Consider the following 19,048-nt stretch of genomic DNA (forward strand, 5'->3'; position numbering starts at 1 on the left):
AGACTCATTTCATTGGTTTTCACTCATTGAGCTCCTCATCCGAATCTGGTATATTTTCTGGTTTATACGCAATCAATTCATAAATCTTTATACCCACCTTATCATTAGTTATCCTTGCGCAACTTGCTACAAAAACACTGAATGATTTTGCTTGTTAGCTCGGTAGGTAGAGCTCTTGCCTTTGCAACACAAGGTCATGGGTTCAAATCTGGGCACCGCCAACTCTGTGTGTGAGTCTTCAAGAACCCTTACCTGCCTCCCACTATAAAAAACCGACCCTGTCACAATTCCATGGTCTTTTTCTCAAGTTTAGTCTTTCATGTTTCTTGTGCATATTATTCTTATTGCCTTCCTGCTTGGTCCTGCCTTAACGCTGCTTGCAGCGATTCGTTTCTAGTTATTATTATTATTATTATATATATTTTTTAAATATATAGTGATCCGGCTTAAGGATGGCGGGTCATATGCAGTTCAAATCACTTTCAGTGTAAGGAGCAGATCAGCCTCTAGGGGCCGCTAGAAGATAGGGCCCCTGTCTTCCCATGAGTACAGCTCCTGAATTGTTATATTGTTTCAGAATAAAATAGTCTTTCAAATAAAATAAAATCATCATTCCGTCAAACTATGTATTACATTTCTACAGCAATTGTCCTGTACTTACCAATGTAGGCTACTTTAGGCTATTCCCCCATTTCAGTGCTGAGCAAAGAGACATGTTGCATATCCATCATTGTGAAATACCTGCTGCTGAGCCAGCTGCTTTGGAAAGCAGTCCTGCTTTCTCTACATTGCCACACCACATGGCTGAAGAAAGTGAACCCATGTATCATTGTTGAATGGACAGTAGAATGAATTAACCCCCATGCATTCACTAGCTGCTTTTCACTGCTGAAGACCTATAGTATAGGTCCTATACACAGCACTTATCTTTCAAGCAGTGTTGATTTCATCAACTAAAACTATGATGACACATTTTTCGTCAACTACCTTTTTTAACGGACAAAAACTACATCAAAACTAAATCTGCAACTAAGCTATATATGATGACTTAAACTAAGACTAAATAGGCCTATTATTGACAGTTTCGTCAACAAATACAAAATAGAGTAAAATGTTAGGGAGGGACTAGTGGAGAAGAGATCCAGTTGAACTAAAAGACAAGTCATTTCATGTTTGGTTGTGCTTTGAAAAGAGCAGATCTACAAGCTTGTAGATATTCTATTTTCAGTTTCAGCATGCAACCAAGCTTGTTTGGTTGCTGTGAAAATCAACACTACTTTGAAGAATGCTGAGGGGTTTGCTATAGGCCTACTGCTCCTTTTGATCACCTCCAGTTCCTTTTGGTTATGTAACCGTGTGTTAAGCTGTTTTGTTACTGTGAAGATGATCAAATAAACTAAACTAAACTAACTGTCGCTGGCACAGTGGTGGAAGAATTCCTCTTTTTTTATTTATTTTTTATTAAGTAAGTGTCAATACCACAAATAGAAAGTCAAAATTCAAAGTTCAAAATGTACTTGATTAAGAGTACAAAGGTAGCCTATTAGCATTAAAATATACTGAAAGTACCAAAAGTAAAAGTACTCATTAATGTGCTGTAGGCCTATGCTGTAGGCCTATGTTTGTCAGTATAAAGTCTTTTGAAAATAGCAGATCTACAAGCTCACAACACATCACAAAGCTCGGTCTATATTGTTGCAATGCTATAACTCTTTTCTGTAGATTTTACTGATACTCTCTCTCTAGGGTACTCTCTAGTCTCTAGGATACTGCACAACATGATAAGACATGTTTTGTGTGTTTCACACATGTACTATATCTTTACCCTGGATCTGTCTGACATGTAACACACTCTGGCACCTACGGACGGCTACAATTCGAAACTGGCACCCGTAAAATCGGAAATCCCCCCCCCCCCCTTTGTTTTCCCCCTCACTGACTGTATATGTTTCTTTTCCCTTTTTACCTCCTTTATGATGAATTCCTGTTCTGTTCTTTGACTATATAGAAGTGTCTATTTGTACGTTTCTAAATGTTTTGATGAATTGAACAAGGTGGACCCTCTTGTAAACAAGTGTAATGCTTTATTGGGTCGTCCACTCACAGTTAACAGTCTTTGTATTGAGTTGTGCTTGAAATGTACTGTAATTCTGCAAACTGTTAATACATATTTAAATCAATCACTGCCTGCCTGCCTGCCTGCCTGCCTGCCTGCCTGCCTGCCTGCCTGTCTGCCTGCCTGCCTGCCTGCCTGCCTGCCTGCCTGCCTGCCTGCCTGTCTATGTTAAATCAGTAATGAATTGGTCTATCTACATTAGTTTAACACAACACAACACAACACAACACAACACAACACAACGCTATAGAATAGAATAGAATAGAATAGAATAGAATAGAATAGAATAGAATAGAATAGAATTTTCACAACTGAAAGATTTTCAGTTTGCACTTTGGAAAGCACCGCCATACAGACAGACATGGAGGACGGTCACTGTTGCTGTTCTCTGATTGGGCACACCCCCTCACATTCCGTCTCTCCCATATGGCTGGAACGCCCGGAACGCCTGCCTCAACGTGCAGAATCCTCTCCTCATTGGTCAGGGGGAAAGCCATTCCAGCAGAAAGGTCCCGCCCCGTGCATAGACAGATCCGTGGGCTGATGTGGGACCAGAGCGCTACGGGCCAATCACAGCCCGTCGACGTTTTGACAGGCTAGTTTACCCGAGTGCGTTTACCTCGCGCCCTCCGTCTGTTGTGCACATGAAGCATGGAAACCCTGATAGCCTATACATCCAAGACACGTTCAAGACGTTCATCAGGTCAAACAGTTCATTATGTTTTAAATTCCTGCTTCAACTGATACAATTCTAATGATATGCAGCAAAACTAAATGCATATTAATTTATGAACTGCCATAACCACCTTTATTTTGTGATGTGGTTTATTGTCTCCACCAGGCCGAACTTGAAGGCATGGGGAGAGAATGTTTGCACCCTGTCCGTCTGTCCGTCTGTGGACAGCTAATCTCTGGCATTGTTGGCTTGATCGCAGCCAAACTGCACACACTGGATGCCACAGCTGAACCTTTTCCCCAAATTTCTCACATGGGCCTGTTATAGCGCCACCAGGAGGCCGATTTTTGCTATACAATTTTTTTGGTACTGTCAATTTTTTTTACAGTACTACTACAGTACTAAGTCTTATTACTGTAGTGTGAATATAGCAGATCTGCAAGCTCAATGTGTTGCACAAAACTAATAAATTATGACAATGTATAGATCCTTAGTCTTATGTGTTGCAATAGAAAACGATTTACATTTTTTTTAAATAAATTAACATTAAAAACATATGTTGCTGTATTTGTATTTGTATGTGTAAGAAAAGATAAGAAAAGAAAGAAAAGAAAAGAAAAGAAAAGAAAAGAAAAGAAAAGAAAAATCACTGGTCACTCGTTTCTGACCAAAATTTTACTTTTGTTAGCATAAACTATGACCAAAATTATAATTTATAATAAGTTTGTCCTGTACATTTTCATTCACATATGTATTGTTGGTAGAAATATTACTCACATATAACAGTCAACGAAATAAACGGCAGCTATAAACGGCAATAATCCTCCTCAGTCTGATACAATAACCTATATATTCATTTTTAGGTGCACAAAAGTCAATAACCTATAATCATTTTTAGGGACCCAGAGAGCGCTCTTGAACACAGCCTTCTCCTGTGTGTGGGGCGGGGCCACATATGGGGTCGGGCCCGCCCCTATCCCATGGGCGTTCTGATCCCATGGCCCAGCGGAACGGCTCGTGTGATTGCGATTGGCCGACGGGTCGTCAGGCGGGTGGCTCATTGGTCGGCTTCGCAGACAGACGGCCGGCCGACTGGCCAATGAGAGCCGGGGGCGGTCCCCTCGCGACATGGGATGTTGTTTACCTTTTATCCACTGCTGCTAGCCTCCTCCACGCTCAGGAAGAGAGAGAGACACAGACAGAGCCCTGAGAGAGACACCCTCCTGTAGCTGTCACTGTCACTACTGTTGTCCCGCGTGTCGCCAATAACCTTAACTGCACTGAGCCGTCTGGAGGTGACACTGTGTGTGTGTGTAACTGGAGACTGGGACTACTATATTACATTAAAAAAACAAAACAATAATGTCTAAGGACAAGAGCGACACCATCATGGACATGGAGAACAAGGTGCTGTGGTACCCGGACTCGAAGAAGAACACACAGATGGACAAGTTCAGGACCCAGGTGAACAGGGACTACGGACTTAATCTGGGTGAGTGGCACAGAGCGAGAGAGAGAGCGAGAGAGAGAGAGAGAGAGAGAGAGAGAGAGATATACAAATACAGAAATAACCGAGGAGAGAATGAATGAGAGAGATACAAAGCCAGGATGAATTAATGAATGAATGAATGAATGACACACACACACACACACACACACACACACACACACACACACACACACACACACACACACACACACACACACACACACACAGAGAGAGATACAGAAAGAGCTGAGAGAATTAATCAGAGAGACAGACACAGAATGAATGAATGAATGAATGAATGAATGCACTGTAGATAGGACTAGACTGGTTTGATCACAATGCCATGTCAATTCAATTCACTGCAAGATAAATACCCCATATATTGTGCTCATTAATGATTAGAAAAATCTAGGTTATAGCATGTCTATTATAACTATTGTCTATTATAACTATGTCTATTATAACTATTGTCTATTATAACTATCTCGATTATAACTATTGTCCTTGTGTTTGGGAGTCTGGGCTGTGTTCACAAACTTGTCCTCCGTGGCCTGCATTTTGGGAGGATTGCAAAAGACAAATACAAACAAGTTGGCTAAATACTGTTCTGTCTCAACTATTATGGACAGTATGTCTATCTGGAGAAGACCATGTTTCATTTATCCTTGAGTGGCTAAGGATTCTTCTGATCGGTGTTTGGATCTATTATCTTGTAGTTGTTATTATCTATTGCGCTCCTTGTGCAGATCAAAATAAAAACAATTCTAGTGTGTGTGTGTGTGTGTGTGTGTATGTGTATGTGTATGTGTATGTGTATGTGTATGTGTATGTGTATGTGTAATTGTGTGTGTGTGTGTGTGTGTGTGTGTGTGTGTGTGTGTGTGTGTGTGTATGCATGTGTGTATGCATGTGTGTATGCGTGCGTGTGACACACGCACGCATACACACGAGGAGCTAGTTGTCTTGGATTAAATGGAGAAGGAGTCTAATGCATTACAGCCTTTTTTCAGTCATTCAATACCAGCAAGTAACACACTCTGGCTGTCTGTCTGTCTGACTGTCTGTCTGTCTGTCTGTCTGTCTGACTGTCTGTCTGTCTGTCTGTCTGTCTGTCTGGCTGTCTGTCTGTCTGTCTGTCTGGCTGGCTGGCTGTCTGTCTGGCTGGCTGGCTGTCTGGCTGGCTGTCTGTCTGTCTGTCTGTCTGTCTGTCTGTCTGTCTGTCTGTCTGTCTGTCTGTCTGTCTGTCTGTCTGTCTGTCTGTCTGGCTGACTGGCTGGCTGGCTGGCTGGCTGGCTGGCTGGCAAAGCCAGACAGTCAGACGACTGTCTGTCTGTCTGTGCAGCTACAGTAAGCTTTCTAGTATAATTTCAGTTGCAATGCCCATACACACAACACATAATAGCCTATAGCAATATTACTATTAACATACAGTACAAATGGAACCAAATGGACCCCATATGGGTCATTTTGGTTCGATTTGGAAACACTCTCAGAGTTACAAATGAATACATTAACACATTTAATGTGTGCCACACAGTTGTCTATGGGTTTACAGCTGTTGGGTATTTGCACTATGCCATGGAGTAGCTAATAGCCCTGCATCTGGCATGCCTCCTAACTGGCTAAATATGTAATGATGACGTAAACACACCATTCACCATCACCGTCATTATTCTCATATATCATGCAGCTTTTGTGTTGTGCTGTTTTCGCATGGAAAAACTGCACCGTTGCAGGTTTGTTAGTTTGCATTTCATGCAGTGCTGGTTGCAAACCAGCCAGCCGTTATGTGTCAATGGGTATTAGTATTTAGGCTACTTGAGCTGGGGACGGAATGCTTAAAGGAAAAAAAAAAACGTTGGTTACTCCAGCATGAATAGATGCCCTGGCTGGCACACAGACAGACAGACTGAGTGAGTGAGGCAATATTATGTAATCGTGGAGTGTGTGGATGTGGGGGGGTGGGGGGGGGAGAGAGAGGCAAGCAGCTTGGGAGGACATACTGTTCATTCATGTATTATTACTCAGTGCAGTGATCCTCTCTGACACAGTTAGCTATTCTTCAATCTGCAATCAAGAACTACTACTAATAATAATAATTAAAACATTATTTTAATCAATCTGTATGACAGAGTATGGGTAATACAATATAACTAACACAGTGGTTGGAGGTGGTCTCGATGCTCTTCCATTGAGACATTTAGACCCTGGTGTCGTGTAGAAAACCTACAGGTAGTGGTGGGCAATATGGTGATTAATATCGTATCGTGATAACTGATACCATGTCTCCACAATATGCCTTTTCAGAGATATTGTGCATTCCATGATTTGCAGTTGAACGACAGTTTCATTAGTCAAAATTAATACGTATTTTGGTCTAAATGTTCTGTTACTCCTTTTAGTTTCTGTTACCTTGTAGGAGGTTGTACTGTTAAGTAACTTGAACAATAACCCTAAAAACCGCATGAAAGAAAATATTGTGATATTTATAGTGTATCGTGATACTGCTTGAACACATATCGTGATATTATATTTCGCCCACTGCCTGAAGATCAATAAGTGTTCATAAGCAAAGTATCTCCCCATGCCAAGTGGGCACTGTCTCTTGGCTTAGCGGTAAGCAATTATTAGGCCTCCTATGCGGGAGGCCCGGGTTCAAATCCCTGGTGGGGCACACAACTGCAGCTCTAATGTCATTTGTGACAGACAGTTAGTTGTCCATTGAGTTCATTATTTCACACGGGCAGATGACGATGCAATGATGCATGTAGCTGCTCCAAATTATACTCCCATTCGTCTTTGCATCTGTCCGTGTGAACGCACCATTACCTCTCGGTCCTCCATAAAGACACCACCTATGGACAAATCAAACGGCACACCTGGCCATTTCAAACGGCACACTAAAGCGCCGCGGCACATAGGTTGGGAAACACTGGTCTACACCACCTATCCTAGTAGGGTAGCGTGGCATTGGTTCGACCTCTCGTTAGTTCGACCATTACTAACACTATCCCAAACCCTAACCTAACCCTAACCTCACAGGAATCCACAGGTGATTTGTAACCCGCAGCACGGGTGATTTGTAACCCGCAGCACGGGTGATTTGTAACCCGCAGCATGGGTGATTTGTAACCCGCAGCATGGGTGATTTGTAACCCGCAGCACGGGTGATTTGTAACCCGCAGCACGGGTGATTTGTAACCCGCAGCGCGGGTGATTTGTAACCCGCAGCATGGGTGATTTGTAACCCACAGCATGGGTGATTTGTAACCCGCAGCATGGGTGATTTGTAACCCGCAGCATGGGTGATTTGTAACCCGCAGCATGGGTGATTTGTAACCCGCAGCGCGGGTGATTTGTAACCCGCAGCATGGGTGATTTGTAACCTGCAGCACGGGTGATTTGTAACCCGCAGCATGGGTGATTTGTAACCCGCAGCATGGGTGATTTGTAACCCGCAGCACGGGTGATTTGTAACCCGCAGCACGGGTGATTTGTAACCCGCAGCACGGGTGATTTGTAACCCGCAGCACGGGTGATTTGTAACCCGCAGCACGGGCGATTTGTAACCCGCAGCACGGTGATTTGTAATCCGCAGCATGGGTGATTTGTAACCCGCAGCACGGGTGATTTTTAACCCGCAGCATGGGTGATTTGTAACCCGCAGCACGGGTGATTTGTAATCCGCAGCATGGGTGATTTGTAATCCGCAGCGCGGGTGATTTGTAACCCGCAGCATGGGTGATTTGTAACCCGCAGCACGGGTGATTTGTAACCCGCAGCATGGGTGATTTGTAACCCGCAGCATGGGTGATTTGTAACCCGCAGCACGGGTGATTTGTAACCCGCAGCACGGGTGATTTGTAACCCGCAGCACGGGTGATTTGTAACCCGCAGCATGGGTGATTTGTAACCCGCAGCACGGGTGATTTGTAACCCGCAGCACGGGTGATTTGTAACCCGCAGCATGGGTGATTTGTAACCCGCAGCACGGGTGATTTGTAACCCGCAGCATGGGTGATTTGTAACCTGCAGCACGGGTGATTTGTAACCCGCAGCATGGGTGATTTGTAACCTGCAGCACGGGTGATTTGTAACCCGCAGCACGGGTGATTTGTAACCTGCAGCACTGGTGATTTGTAACCCGCAGCACGGGTGATTTGTAACCTGCAGCACGGGTGATTTGTAACCCGCAGCACGGGTGATTTGTAACCCGCAGCACGGGTGATTTGTAACCCGCAGCACGGGTGATTTGTAACCCGCAGCACGGGTGATTTGTAACCCGCAGCACGGGTGATTTGTAACCCGCAGCACGGGTGATTTGTACCTTGATTGTTATCCAGGCCTGGAAATTGGGTTAAATATTCTGGAAAGGTTTTGGAAAGCCAAGGTTTTGGAAATTCATTGGTAACAATGTGTGGGAACTGTGGTAATAACGACAGGCAATTTGTTTTTTGTCTCCTTCTTTCCTTTCCCAGCCAACTACAATGACCTGTACCAGTGGTCAGTGGAGAGTTACCCGGAGTTCTGGGCAGAGGTGTGGCGCTACTGCGGCGTTGTGAGCTCCACCATGTACAAAGAGGCACGTTCCACACTGTTGACATTTTAGACAGCACATTTTTGATTCAGTTTCAGTTTAATTTAGTTTGAGTCCTATTTTTTTGTCACCTGGAATGTTTATATACTACATCTGCAGTTGATTTTTTCCCGACAAAAATAGCGGGCCTGGATGGTGTCGTTATTCCTGATTTTACATGTGAAAATAGAATACAAAAAATACAAGCTCACAACGCGTCGCAGTTGTGAGCTTGTAGATCTGCTATTTTCCGAGCGCAACACCCGAGCGCAACCAAACATAAAATTACTTTTATGTCTACTGGATCTCCACTCATTTTATATTTTATTTTATTTGTTGACAAAATTGTCAGTACATTTAGTCATATAGTTTTAGTCACCATAGCTTACTTCTTATTTAGTTTTCGCCAGTTAAAATAGGTAGTCAAAGGATATTTTTCGTCACAGCTTTAGTCGGCGAAATCATCACAGGTTGAACACGCTGTGAACCTTCTACTGGCGTTACGCTGCATGCTTTACACACACTGACACAGAGGTCTTATCTGAAGACTAGAGCGTCTGATTCACCTGCTATAGTCAAACCACCCAGTGACCTTTCAATACCCTCTTCCTGGAATACCAGGTCACTCACTGGTGGAGGTTTGTTGTCCTACCTCTACTACACCGTGTCAGGAAAATAGACTTCGCACAACAAGAAAGCAAGTGCCCTATTTTCACCTTTTCAGCATACTTTACTTTGTATATCCCTCTATTTATTTACCGTACTGTGTTCGTGTTGGTGCCACAACTGAAAAAGGTCCCTCGCGCTTTACACCGTAGAGAATAGCACCCAGTGGACCCAGTTAGCTAATGTTTAATGTTCCACCTGCAGTGCAATATTTCGTTCCACGTCTCAACTCTCAAGTCAAAGCTGGGGCTCAGATGTGTGTAACAATAGCTGTGAGCTTGTAGATCTGCTATTTTCTCCTATTTTTGGGAGAGAAATCGATTTTTTTTATCAAATCTACTAATCCCCCCCAATCCATGAAATTAAATAGTTTGATTAACTGTTGCACCCTTACACTGGACACTGGACACTGTACAGACAGACAGACAGACAGACAGACAGACAGACAGACAGACAGACAGACAGACAGACAGACAGACAGACAGACAGACAGACAGACAGACAGTACATTACGTTACATTGCTGGAATTTACAGATGCACTATAGTGTTGTAGGTGTTCCCCAATCCCCGGAAGCATTTTGTTAGATACCTTCAGGTAGAGTCAATCAGCCAACCTTGAGAGTGACCCAAGGCAGGATCCGAACGTAATTCCGACGGAGCAATAGCCTGACATGCGGGAACAACGGTCAGACTACCACTCGAACATGCGCTGCTCCCGTGCTTGCGGTTATGGTAAGGTTAGGGATAGAGAGGTAGGTTGTCGGTCTAATGACCGTCGGACCAAAACACGTGTCGGCACGCACAACCCCTACAACAACATAAAAAACAACAACAATAACACAAATCACCACAGCTAGTTTCGTCTTACATGTTGTGTGTAATGGACACAGCTGTCTCCTCAGTGTCTCCTGTATCTTCTGTGTGTCGCACAGCTCACAGTGCATTTCCAATGGGAGTCACTCACGTGGTTTGATGACACAACCTTGTTGCATGGCTGTCTTCTGCCCTCCCCCCCCCCCCCCCCCTCCCCCCATGCAACAAGGTTGTGTCATCAAACCACGTGACTCCCATTGGAAATGCATTGTGAGCTGTGCGACACACAGAAGAGACAGCTGTCTCTCAGGTGTGAACGGCCCCTTAGTCAGAAAACACTCACCACAGTCTGATGAACAGCACAGCATATCTGTGATGGTGGTCGTCATCATCATCATCATCATCATCATCATCATCATCATCATCATCATCATCATCATCATCATCATCATCATCATCATCATCATCATCATCATCATCATCATCATCATCATCATCATCATACTATAATTCTGACAATGGCTGGGTTTCTCAAACAACACTTCTTACACGCATTATGTTTTAATGCTGTAGTTAATCAAATGATTCCCGAGCGCGGCACGGCTGCAGCTCACCGCTCCTTGGCTGCGGCTTACTGCTCCAAGAGATGGGTCAAATGCGGAGAACAAATTTCACTGCGGTAACGTGTGTGACAAATCGTATGACTTTGACTTTGATGGAAGCAGCAATAATGGACCAAGGAACAGGAATGACAATGACAAAATCAAGCATTTTGAACTTTTGAACACCATGTTTTAATCCAAAGAGTAACTATTGCATTCCTACTTAAATTGTAACACCATGAGACCAACCTTCCACATGTCTTCCTCCAATATCCTCCCGTGTCCAGGATATGGCTACACAGTACAAATCGTCAGTGCTAATTGATCCATTTGTAACTCTGCCAAGGTGCATTCGGTTCCATTTTGCACCCTCTCAGAGTAATGTGACAAAGTGGTTCATTCTGGTCCATTTTGCACCCTCTCAGAGTCATGTGACAAAGTGTTTCATTTTGCACCCTCTCAGAGTCATGTGACAAAGTGGTTCATTCTGTTCCATTTTGCACCCTCTCAGAGTCATGTGACAAAGTGTTTCATTCTGTTCCATTTTGCACCCTCTCAGAGTCATGTGACAAAGTGTTTCATTCTGTTCCATTTTGCACCCTCTCAGAGTCATGTGACAAAGTGTTTCATTCTGTTCCATTTTGCACCCTCTCAGAGTCATGTGACAGGGTGCATTCGGTTCCATTTTGCACCCTCTCAGAGTAAGGCCTCACTCAGACCTTTACTGCATTGCTGTATGCTTGTTGGATGAATGTTGTGTAGTGTCATGGCCGCCCCAATGCATTTCCAATGGGAGTCACATGGTTTGACACAACATTTGTGTTGTATGAGGGGGAGGGGCGCAGTCGAAACACAGCCGAAAGCCATACAACAGCTTGTAGTCCAAAATGTGGACTACAAACCATGTGACTTCCATTGGAAATGCATTGGGGCGGCCATGACACTACACAACATTCATCCAACAAGCATACAGCAATGCAGTAAAGGTCTGAGTGAAGTGTTTCGCCACTCCCCTAATGTACATACAGTACCGTGACGGAAGAAGTACTCAGATATTTTACTTTTATTTCAGTAAAAGTATCAATACCACAATATAAAAAGGCCTGTGTTGAAAATGTTACTTGAGTAAAAAGTATTGGCATCAAAATATACTTAAAGTACCAACAGTTAAAGTACTAAAATGTTTGAAAATAGCAGCTTGTAGATTGTCTATTTCCAAATGGACTAGGTATAACATATGGCTAAAGTGGTTCATATATGATTTGTAATATAATAATTTATATATGCAAAGAGTTTTCAAATAATTGCAGTGGAGTAAAAGTACAATATTTGCCTTTTGCGATGTAGTGTGATGTGTGAGACTAGTAGTGAAAGTATTGCAAATTGGAAATACTTAAAAGTTTTACACCATTGACGTACACACACAGCCAAAGCACAGCATAATGATGATGTCACATGTTGGCACTCCTCCTGCCCCTGGTACACTGAAGACATTGTGTGCAAGACGACACAGCGTCAGCTGACTGCATCGCATCCGTGTCTTGCCTGTTACACGCAGGCCTCTTTTCCCCACCGGCTGCTGGTTGAACCGGTTCACTTGTCTTTTCCCGCCACATTCTGAACCGGTTCAGAGTGTTTCCACTGAAAATGAATTGGTTTAGAACCCTAGAAGTTGGCTTGGAACCCGGAAGCAATATAGATACATTTTTCTTGCCCTGAACTGGGAACCAAATTGTGACTATTATGCAGATTTGATATAAACGGTGGCAAAAGCAACTGAAAAATCATCAAAAAAAGAAAGAAAGGTGAAACTGTAACTGCCTTTGGCGATTGAATATCAATGGTTAAATGGACACTTTGAACGGGCATATTTGACACATTTCTGGCCAGGACTGGAATCAAACCTCTGACAACTTGCCTGAAGACTCCTGCCCCAAATTACAATGGTGCTTTAAAGTTTTGGAAACGTAAGCTGGTTCACAGCCGGTTAATTCCATGAAAGCACCGAGTAGAGGTTCCAGGGATCTCGAACGGAACCAGTTAACAGCTTCCGCGCCATTGCCGACGATTAAAGTCAATTGAAGCTTAATTTTGATACTGGCGCTTAACGCCATTGCCGACGGCCTTCGGCAATTGAGCTTTTATAGCGCGTTCGATTGCTCGAGCCAAAATGCTACTCACGTTAGCCGGTTAGCACAGTGTTGTTAGCACAGCATTGGATCGCCCATCTTAGATCGTCGTCGCCATAATCATCCATTCTATCCATTTCTTTCAATCGCCTGTAACTCCTATTCCTTGTCCCAGATGGCATTTTTGGTCAAAACAGCGTTTCTTTGACGGCACAGAGCTGACAATCTAGAGCTCTCCGGAGCTCCGGCCTGGATTCACATTGTAAACAAGGCCCATCCAGCTGTGTGAAAACTCCTAACGTAGGACTACCGGTTGTGGACCGGAAATGGCGGATTTTCAAAATAAGAGCTCAAATTAAAAAAATGCTGGCGTGAATTAGATCCTAATTTTTCAATAAATGATAGCGGTCTAAGTGTTAACTTCTGGAACCAACGTTCTTTTGGGTGGAAAAGGGGCCACAGTGTCAGAGTGGCTGTCTCGTCTCGCCAAGGACAACATTCACAGATTCAAGGCACTTGAACGTCCACCTGCTGGCACCTTGTAAAATTGCTCGATAATATCGCTTTACCCATTAGAGCCGGGAAAGCATCTGAGTCATTATAGATTTTATAGCAACATACGTTTTTTAGAAAACTCTTAGGATTTAGAACAGTGGCTCGGTACAGTGGTTCTCAAAAATAGCAGATAGACAAGCACACAAGACACTGCAAACTTAATTGCACATATGTACATAATGTACATATTAACCCATTTTGGGCGGGAACCCCTTTTGGTGTTTTAAACATGGTCTGCTATCTGGTCTAATGTACGCAACACTGTACGCTATTCAGTAAGATCCTCACTTAAACATGCAGTAATCCTGGTCTCTAAACAAACTGCCTCCCCCTGGCCAGCCGGGGCGCCTGATGGAGGGGAAAGGAACTGGTTGGAATAACGTGTTCCTTCCACACGCTACGTCCAACCAGGGAAACTCCCCCCTGTCAGGTGTAAAGGAGCAACTTGGACACTCAGGCAGGAAGGAAGCATGAGTTCAAGTCTGTTGCTCTCCCCATGTCCCCCATATATAGGGACTAGGTTGGCGGAGGGTGTGTAGAGAGCCCAGGATCACATTAGATAATTGGCACAGGGGTGAAAAAAAGGGGTTACAAAATCGAGGGATAAAAATTAAAAAAAAAAAAAGATCCTCACTTGTGAATCCACCTGTACATTCTCTGGACAGTGGTTACAGTGAGTAACTCCTCCTGTATGTCTGTCTTATGTATGTGTGTGCGTGCATGTGTGTGTGTGCGTGCGCATGTGTGTGTGTGTGTGTGCGCGTGCGTGTGTGTGTGCGTGCATGCATGCGTGTGTGCGTGTGTGCACGCGTGTGTGTGTGTGTGTGTGTGTGTGTCCAGGTGGTGGATGCGACCAAACAGATCTCGGATGTTCCTGAGTGGTTTAAAGGGGCCAGATTAAACTACGCGGAAAACCTGCTGAAACACGCAGACCAGGACAAAGTTGCCCTCTACGCAGCCAGTGAGTACACGCAGCATTCACCCTGACAAACAAACACATGGGATACACGTTGCTAGGGCAACAGAGGCCATGCGCATGCAATGTTTTTTTAGCATCTAAAGTGCCTTGAGAGCTTGTTGGAGTCAGTCAACTGCACGTAGATCGAACCAATAGGATCGTGGTCTGGTGTGATTGGAGGGTGTATGAGCCATAGGGATGGGGGCGATATGAAAACGACATATTGCGATTAACGATATTATCGTGATAATCAAAATATGCTGTGTTGTTGAAACCCCCGGCATCCCTATATCTTTGCCATATCGGTATCGGAACGGTCTCAAAACAGATTATTTTCACCGATATTGAAAATGCAATAATTATGTGACCGTCAATGGTTTTGTACTCAGAGTAGCCAGTCTGCCTGTCTCTGTCTCTTTTAAAGGATCCCTGGCTAATAAGACAATTATGCCTTAAAACATTATACTTGCCCTCTATAACTGAAATAAAAATAATAAAAACACCTTAAATATTTCTTTCATAAATAAAGAATCTTTCACTCAATAGGAACTTCTCCTGTCGCAAGTTAATGATGTCATATGTCCATATGGTCCAGCCTAGAGGGCTGCAACGGGAACGGGAGCCTGCGGCGGTATTAAAATGCGTGCGGGCGGGCACGGGGCGGTCAAGATAAAACCAGCGGGCCGCCGCAAATCCCGCATCCTCCCGCATCCTCCCGCAATAAACCAGATACAGAGCTTATATAGCCTACAATTTAGCACAATATGAATGTCTGATGAGAACGTATAATTTCCATGCGCTGGACAAGCACTGTGGAGTCAGTCTCACTCTCTCCAACAGACATCATCAGGCACGCTCCCAAAGCGGCCGCCGCACCTGTCAATCATTAGTAGGCTAATCACTCTGGAGAAGTGCATGCGTGGATCGAGTTCCTTTTCCCCACAACGGACATTTTCGCTTCTAAACCCCTTGTTGCTTTTCCCTGTGTGCGTCACTCACTCAGCAATAACGTGAAACAGAACACAACGATGAGTATATTTGGCTTTTAACACGCATGTAGTCTCTCTCTCTCTCTCTCTCTCTCTCTCTCTCTCTCTCTCCCCCCACCCAGCTGCATGCATGTGCGTGCTGCTGCGCAATGTCTGACTGTGAGACTGTGACACAATAATAATATATATAGCATAAATAATAGGCCTAATATAACACTTTCCCTCTATCTGTGACTGTGATCAGCTCCTCACACATAACTTCTCCCTCGTGCATGCACGCCTGCTCAATCTCAGCAACTGTTTGGGTAAATGTATTTTTTTTCCTATCCCAATTGAAATATTGCTGGTTTAGCGGGACAAAACGATACAATTGCGCTATGGTGCGGGACTAAATGATCTTACTTTTTTGTTGCGGGCGGGAGCGGCGGACACGCGGTCGGTTACCGCGGGCGGTCAAAAATAAAATCATTGCGGGCGCGGGCGGGATTGGTCTGAAAATTCATTCAACGGGAGCGGGCGGGAACGGGATCAATAAATCACTCCCGCGCAGGGCTCTAGTCCAGCCCTCTGGAATGTATGGAATGCATATGCTAATAAAAAACAACTTATTACTTCCTAAGGTTAATATGAGCATCAAAGCAATATTTTAAATACTTTTAGCGCATTCCATATTATTCCATATGGCTGGACCACACATGGACATATGACATCATCAACTTACGATGGGAGCAGTTCCTGTTAAAAGATTCTCTATTTATGAAATAAATACAATATTTAAAGTGTTTTTGTTTTTGTCTCCACCAGGCCGAAGGCATGGGGAGAGAGTATGTTTTGCACTCCGTCCGTCCATGTGTCCGTGTGTGTGTGTGTGTGTGTCCGTCCGTCCGTCCGTCCGTCTGTGAACAGCTAATCTCCGGCACTGTTAACCCGGTCAAATTTTGCACACACACTCCCTGGATGCCAACGATGAACCTCTGCCCCAGAATTTCCAGAACGGCCTGTTATAGCGCCACCAGGAGGCCGCTTTGTGCAAAACAAGTTTTTGGACAGTACACCTACAGATTTTGTCCAAACATCACGCAAATTTGTACACAGTCTCTCTAGAGCCATTCAATGAAACGGGTCTTTCAGACTCCATCCTGATTGGCTAAGATTGGCTTCCAAAGTTCGCAGGAGTGCTCAGTTTCAAACAAAATGCTGCAAATCATGAACACATCGTGTGATTTCCGTGAAATTGTGCGCGCACATTCCCACTAGGCCGAGAAAGAAATGCCATGTGAACATTTTCAACTCAGCCTCATGGTGGCGCTATAACTCGCCGAAAAGTGTTTTTACCTCTAACTGCACGTATCTGTAGATAACTTTGTATGCCAACTCCCTAGAGGCCAAGGAAAAACCTTTGCCTGGAATTTTTCACATCTGCTCTTTATAGCGCCACCAGGAGGCCGACATATGTAAAACACATTTTCTAATATTACTCCTTCAGATTTTATCCAAATTTCACGCAAATCGGTACACATGCTAGTCATGTGATCAAGACGCGTTTGTTTGATTTCTCATAATCCACCTTCATTGCCTACGATTGGCTTCTAAACCTTTCAGGAGTAGCCCGCGGCGTCCGATTGCGGTGAAACTGTGCATGCATATTCCCACTAGGCTGAGGAAGAAATGCCACTTGACAGTTTTCAAATCAGCCTCATGGTGGCGCTACAACAGGCCAAGCCGCGTCTCTCTCTCTCTCTCACACACACACACACACACACAACATGATTATATTACTCCTAAACATTTTGCCAAACATCACACACACTCCTATCCTCCTGGTGGAGACCTGTGCCCAGAAGGGCACTTTTTCTAGTTTAATTTGAGTTATAGAGGGCAAGTATAATATTCTAAGGCATAATTTGTCTTATTAGCCGGAGATCCTTTTAACTCATTCATCGCCACCAGGGGGCGCCAAAAGGCCCAGACCGCCACCATATATATTTTATTTTATTTTATATATTTTTATTTTTTTCAAAAAAAAAGTCTAAAAAAAAACCTTTTTTACCATGTTATAAAACACGAAAAACACGTCCTTGGCGCTCCAGGACATCATGAAAAAGAAGTTAAATAAGTCCTTGGCGACCATCAGCTGTTTGTGGGCAGGTGGGCTTACCATATACTTTCACCATGCAATTAAAAAATAAATAAAAAATTCAGCAGTGAGTTGAATATTGAGTGGCCATGGTAAGAAAAAATAATTATCTCATCCGGACAAGATATCTCGTCCGGATAAGATAACATCTCGTCCGTATAACATAATATGCAGAGGGGTAACCGTACGACTCCCAGGTGGCCTCTCTACCCACTCAACTGCAGCCGCCCCTCTAAAACCCCTTCTTATATTGCTTATACATATCGTTGTTGTCGGGCAAAAAAAACGCGTATCTCCATGTTCTAACTTTTTGGTAAATTAACGCAACTACTTGATCAGACTACAGCGTCCCACGAAAGCATCAACACAATTTTGCTATTTTCTTTTACTTGAATCCTACCCGACAGGGACGATATTTTAGGGGCAGAACGAACACAAACAGGACCCATGAAATATAAAGGAGCTGTATGCATTCAGAATTCACATCATAATTGATATCGTCTGTAACTGTCTATTTTTAGCCAATTTCAATTAGGTCCAACTTACGATATTGGTCATTAAAGGCTATCCAATCAATCCAAAATGACATTTTTCGTCTTCTAAAAAATGTTTTCCCTGATTCTATCTCTCTCTCTCTGGTCTCAGTCCAGCAGTAAAGAGGCTGTGTTTTCCGTTCTTCTGTAAAGATAAAGGTCAATTCTCTCCAGATCTATAGAGCACTAGACAGAGTGCTTCTGTAAAGGTGACCTTATTGTTGTAATCAGTCTGGAAGCAGGGAGAGAGAGGGAAGGAAAGCGGGAAAAGGATTGTCGAAAGAAAGAAAGAAAGAAAGAAAGAAAGAAAGAAAGAAAGAAAGATAGAAAGAAAGAAAGAAAAAACGTAGGGGGAAAAATAGAGGATTAAAGATAGATGTGAGCACGGAGCACATGCGTCATGTTATTAGTTTAACTCCCGATGCCTGCTCGCTCTCATATCGTAATGGATAGGCACTTCTAAGACGTGTGTGTGTCTAACAGATCTAATAGCACACACACGCACGTGCACACACACGCGCACAGAGGAGCTTTAATGTGATTACGTGGAGGGTCCCATCAGTCACAGCGATGTGGGGGCCGCAATGAACGTCAGCGAGCGTTTACTTAGAGAGACAAGGATCCTGGCCATGATGTCTGTGGCTCCTCTGCGTTGCCTCCACATCTCTCTCCGATGCCTGACGTCACTTTCTTATGCGACCTGCCTTGTCAACAACGTTTTATACGTCCGCTGTGATCTGTCAAAGCATTCAGAGATCAGCCCTCTGGGCCATAGAGTATATAAAGGATAGAGACCGAACTGGAGCAC

The 19,048-nt window shown here is 43.8% G+C and overlaps 1 protein-coding gene across 1 annotated transcript in view; it reads left to right on the top strand.

The window, feature by feature from the left end:
• Positions 1-3,991: 3,991 nt before the first annotated feature.
• aacs (acetoacetyl-CoA synthetase) overlaps positions 3,992-19,048 on the top strand; it is a 63,470-nt gene continuing 48,413 nt past the window's right edge. Inside the window, exons 1-3 of the mRNA XM_079516038.1 lie at positions 3,992-4,284; positions 8,760-8,863; positions 14,464-14,584. Of these exons, the coding sequence (XP_079372164.1) occupies positions 4,155-4,284; positions 8,760-8,863; positions 14,464-14,584 (355 nt within the window). The 5' untranslated portion in view covers positions 3,992-4,154. The remainder of the gene's footprint in view (positions 4,285-8,759; positions 8,864-14,463; positions 14,585-19,048) is intronic.

The sequence above is a fragment of the Electrona antarctica genome (genome assembly GCF_951216825.1).
Source record: "Electrona antarctica genome assembly, chromosome: 12".
In the NCBI taxonomy this organism is placed as follows: domain Eukaryota; kingdom Metazoa; phylum Chordata; class Actinopteri; order Myctophiformes; family Myctophidae; genus Electrona; species Electrona antarctica.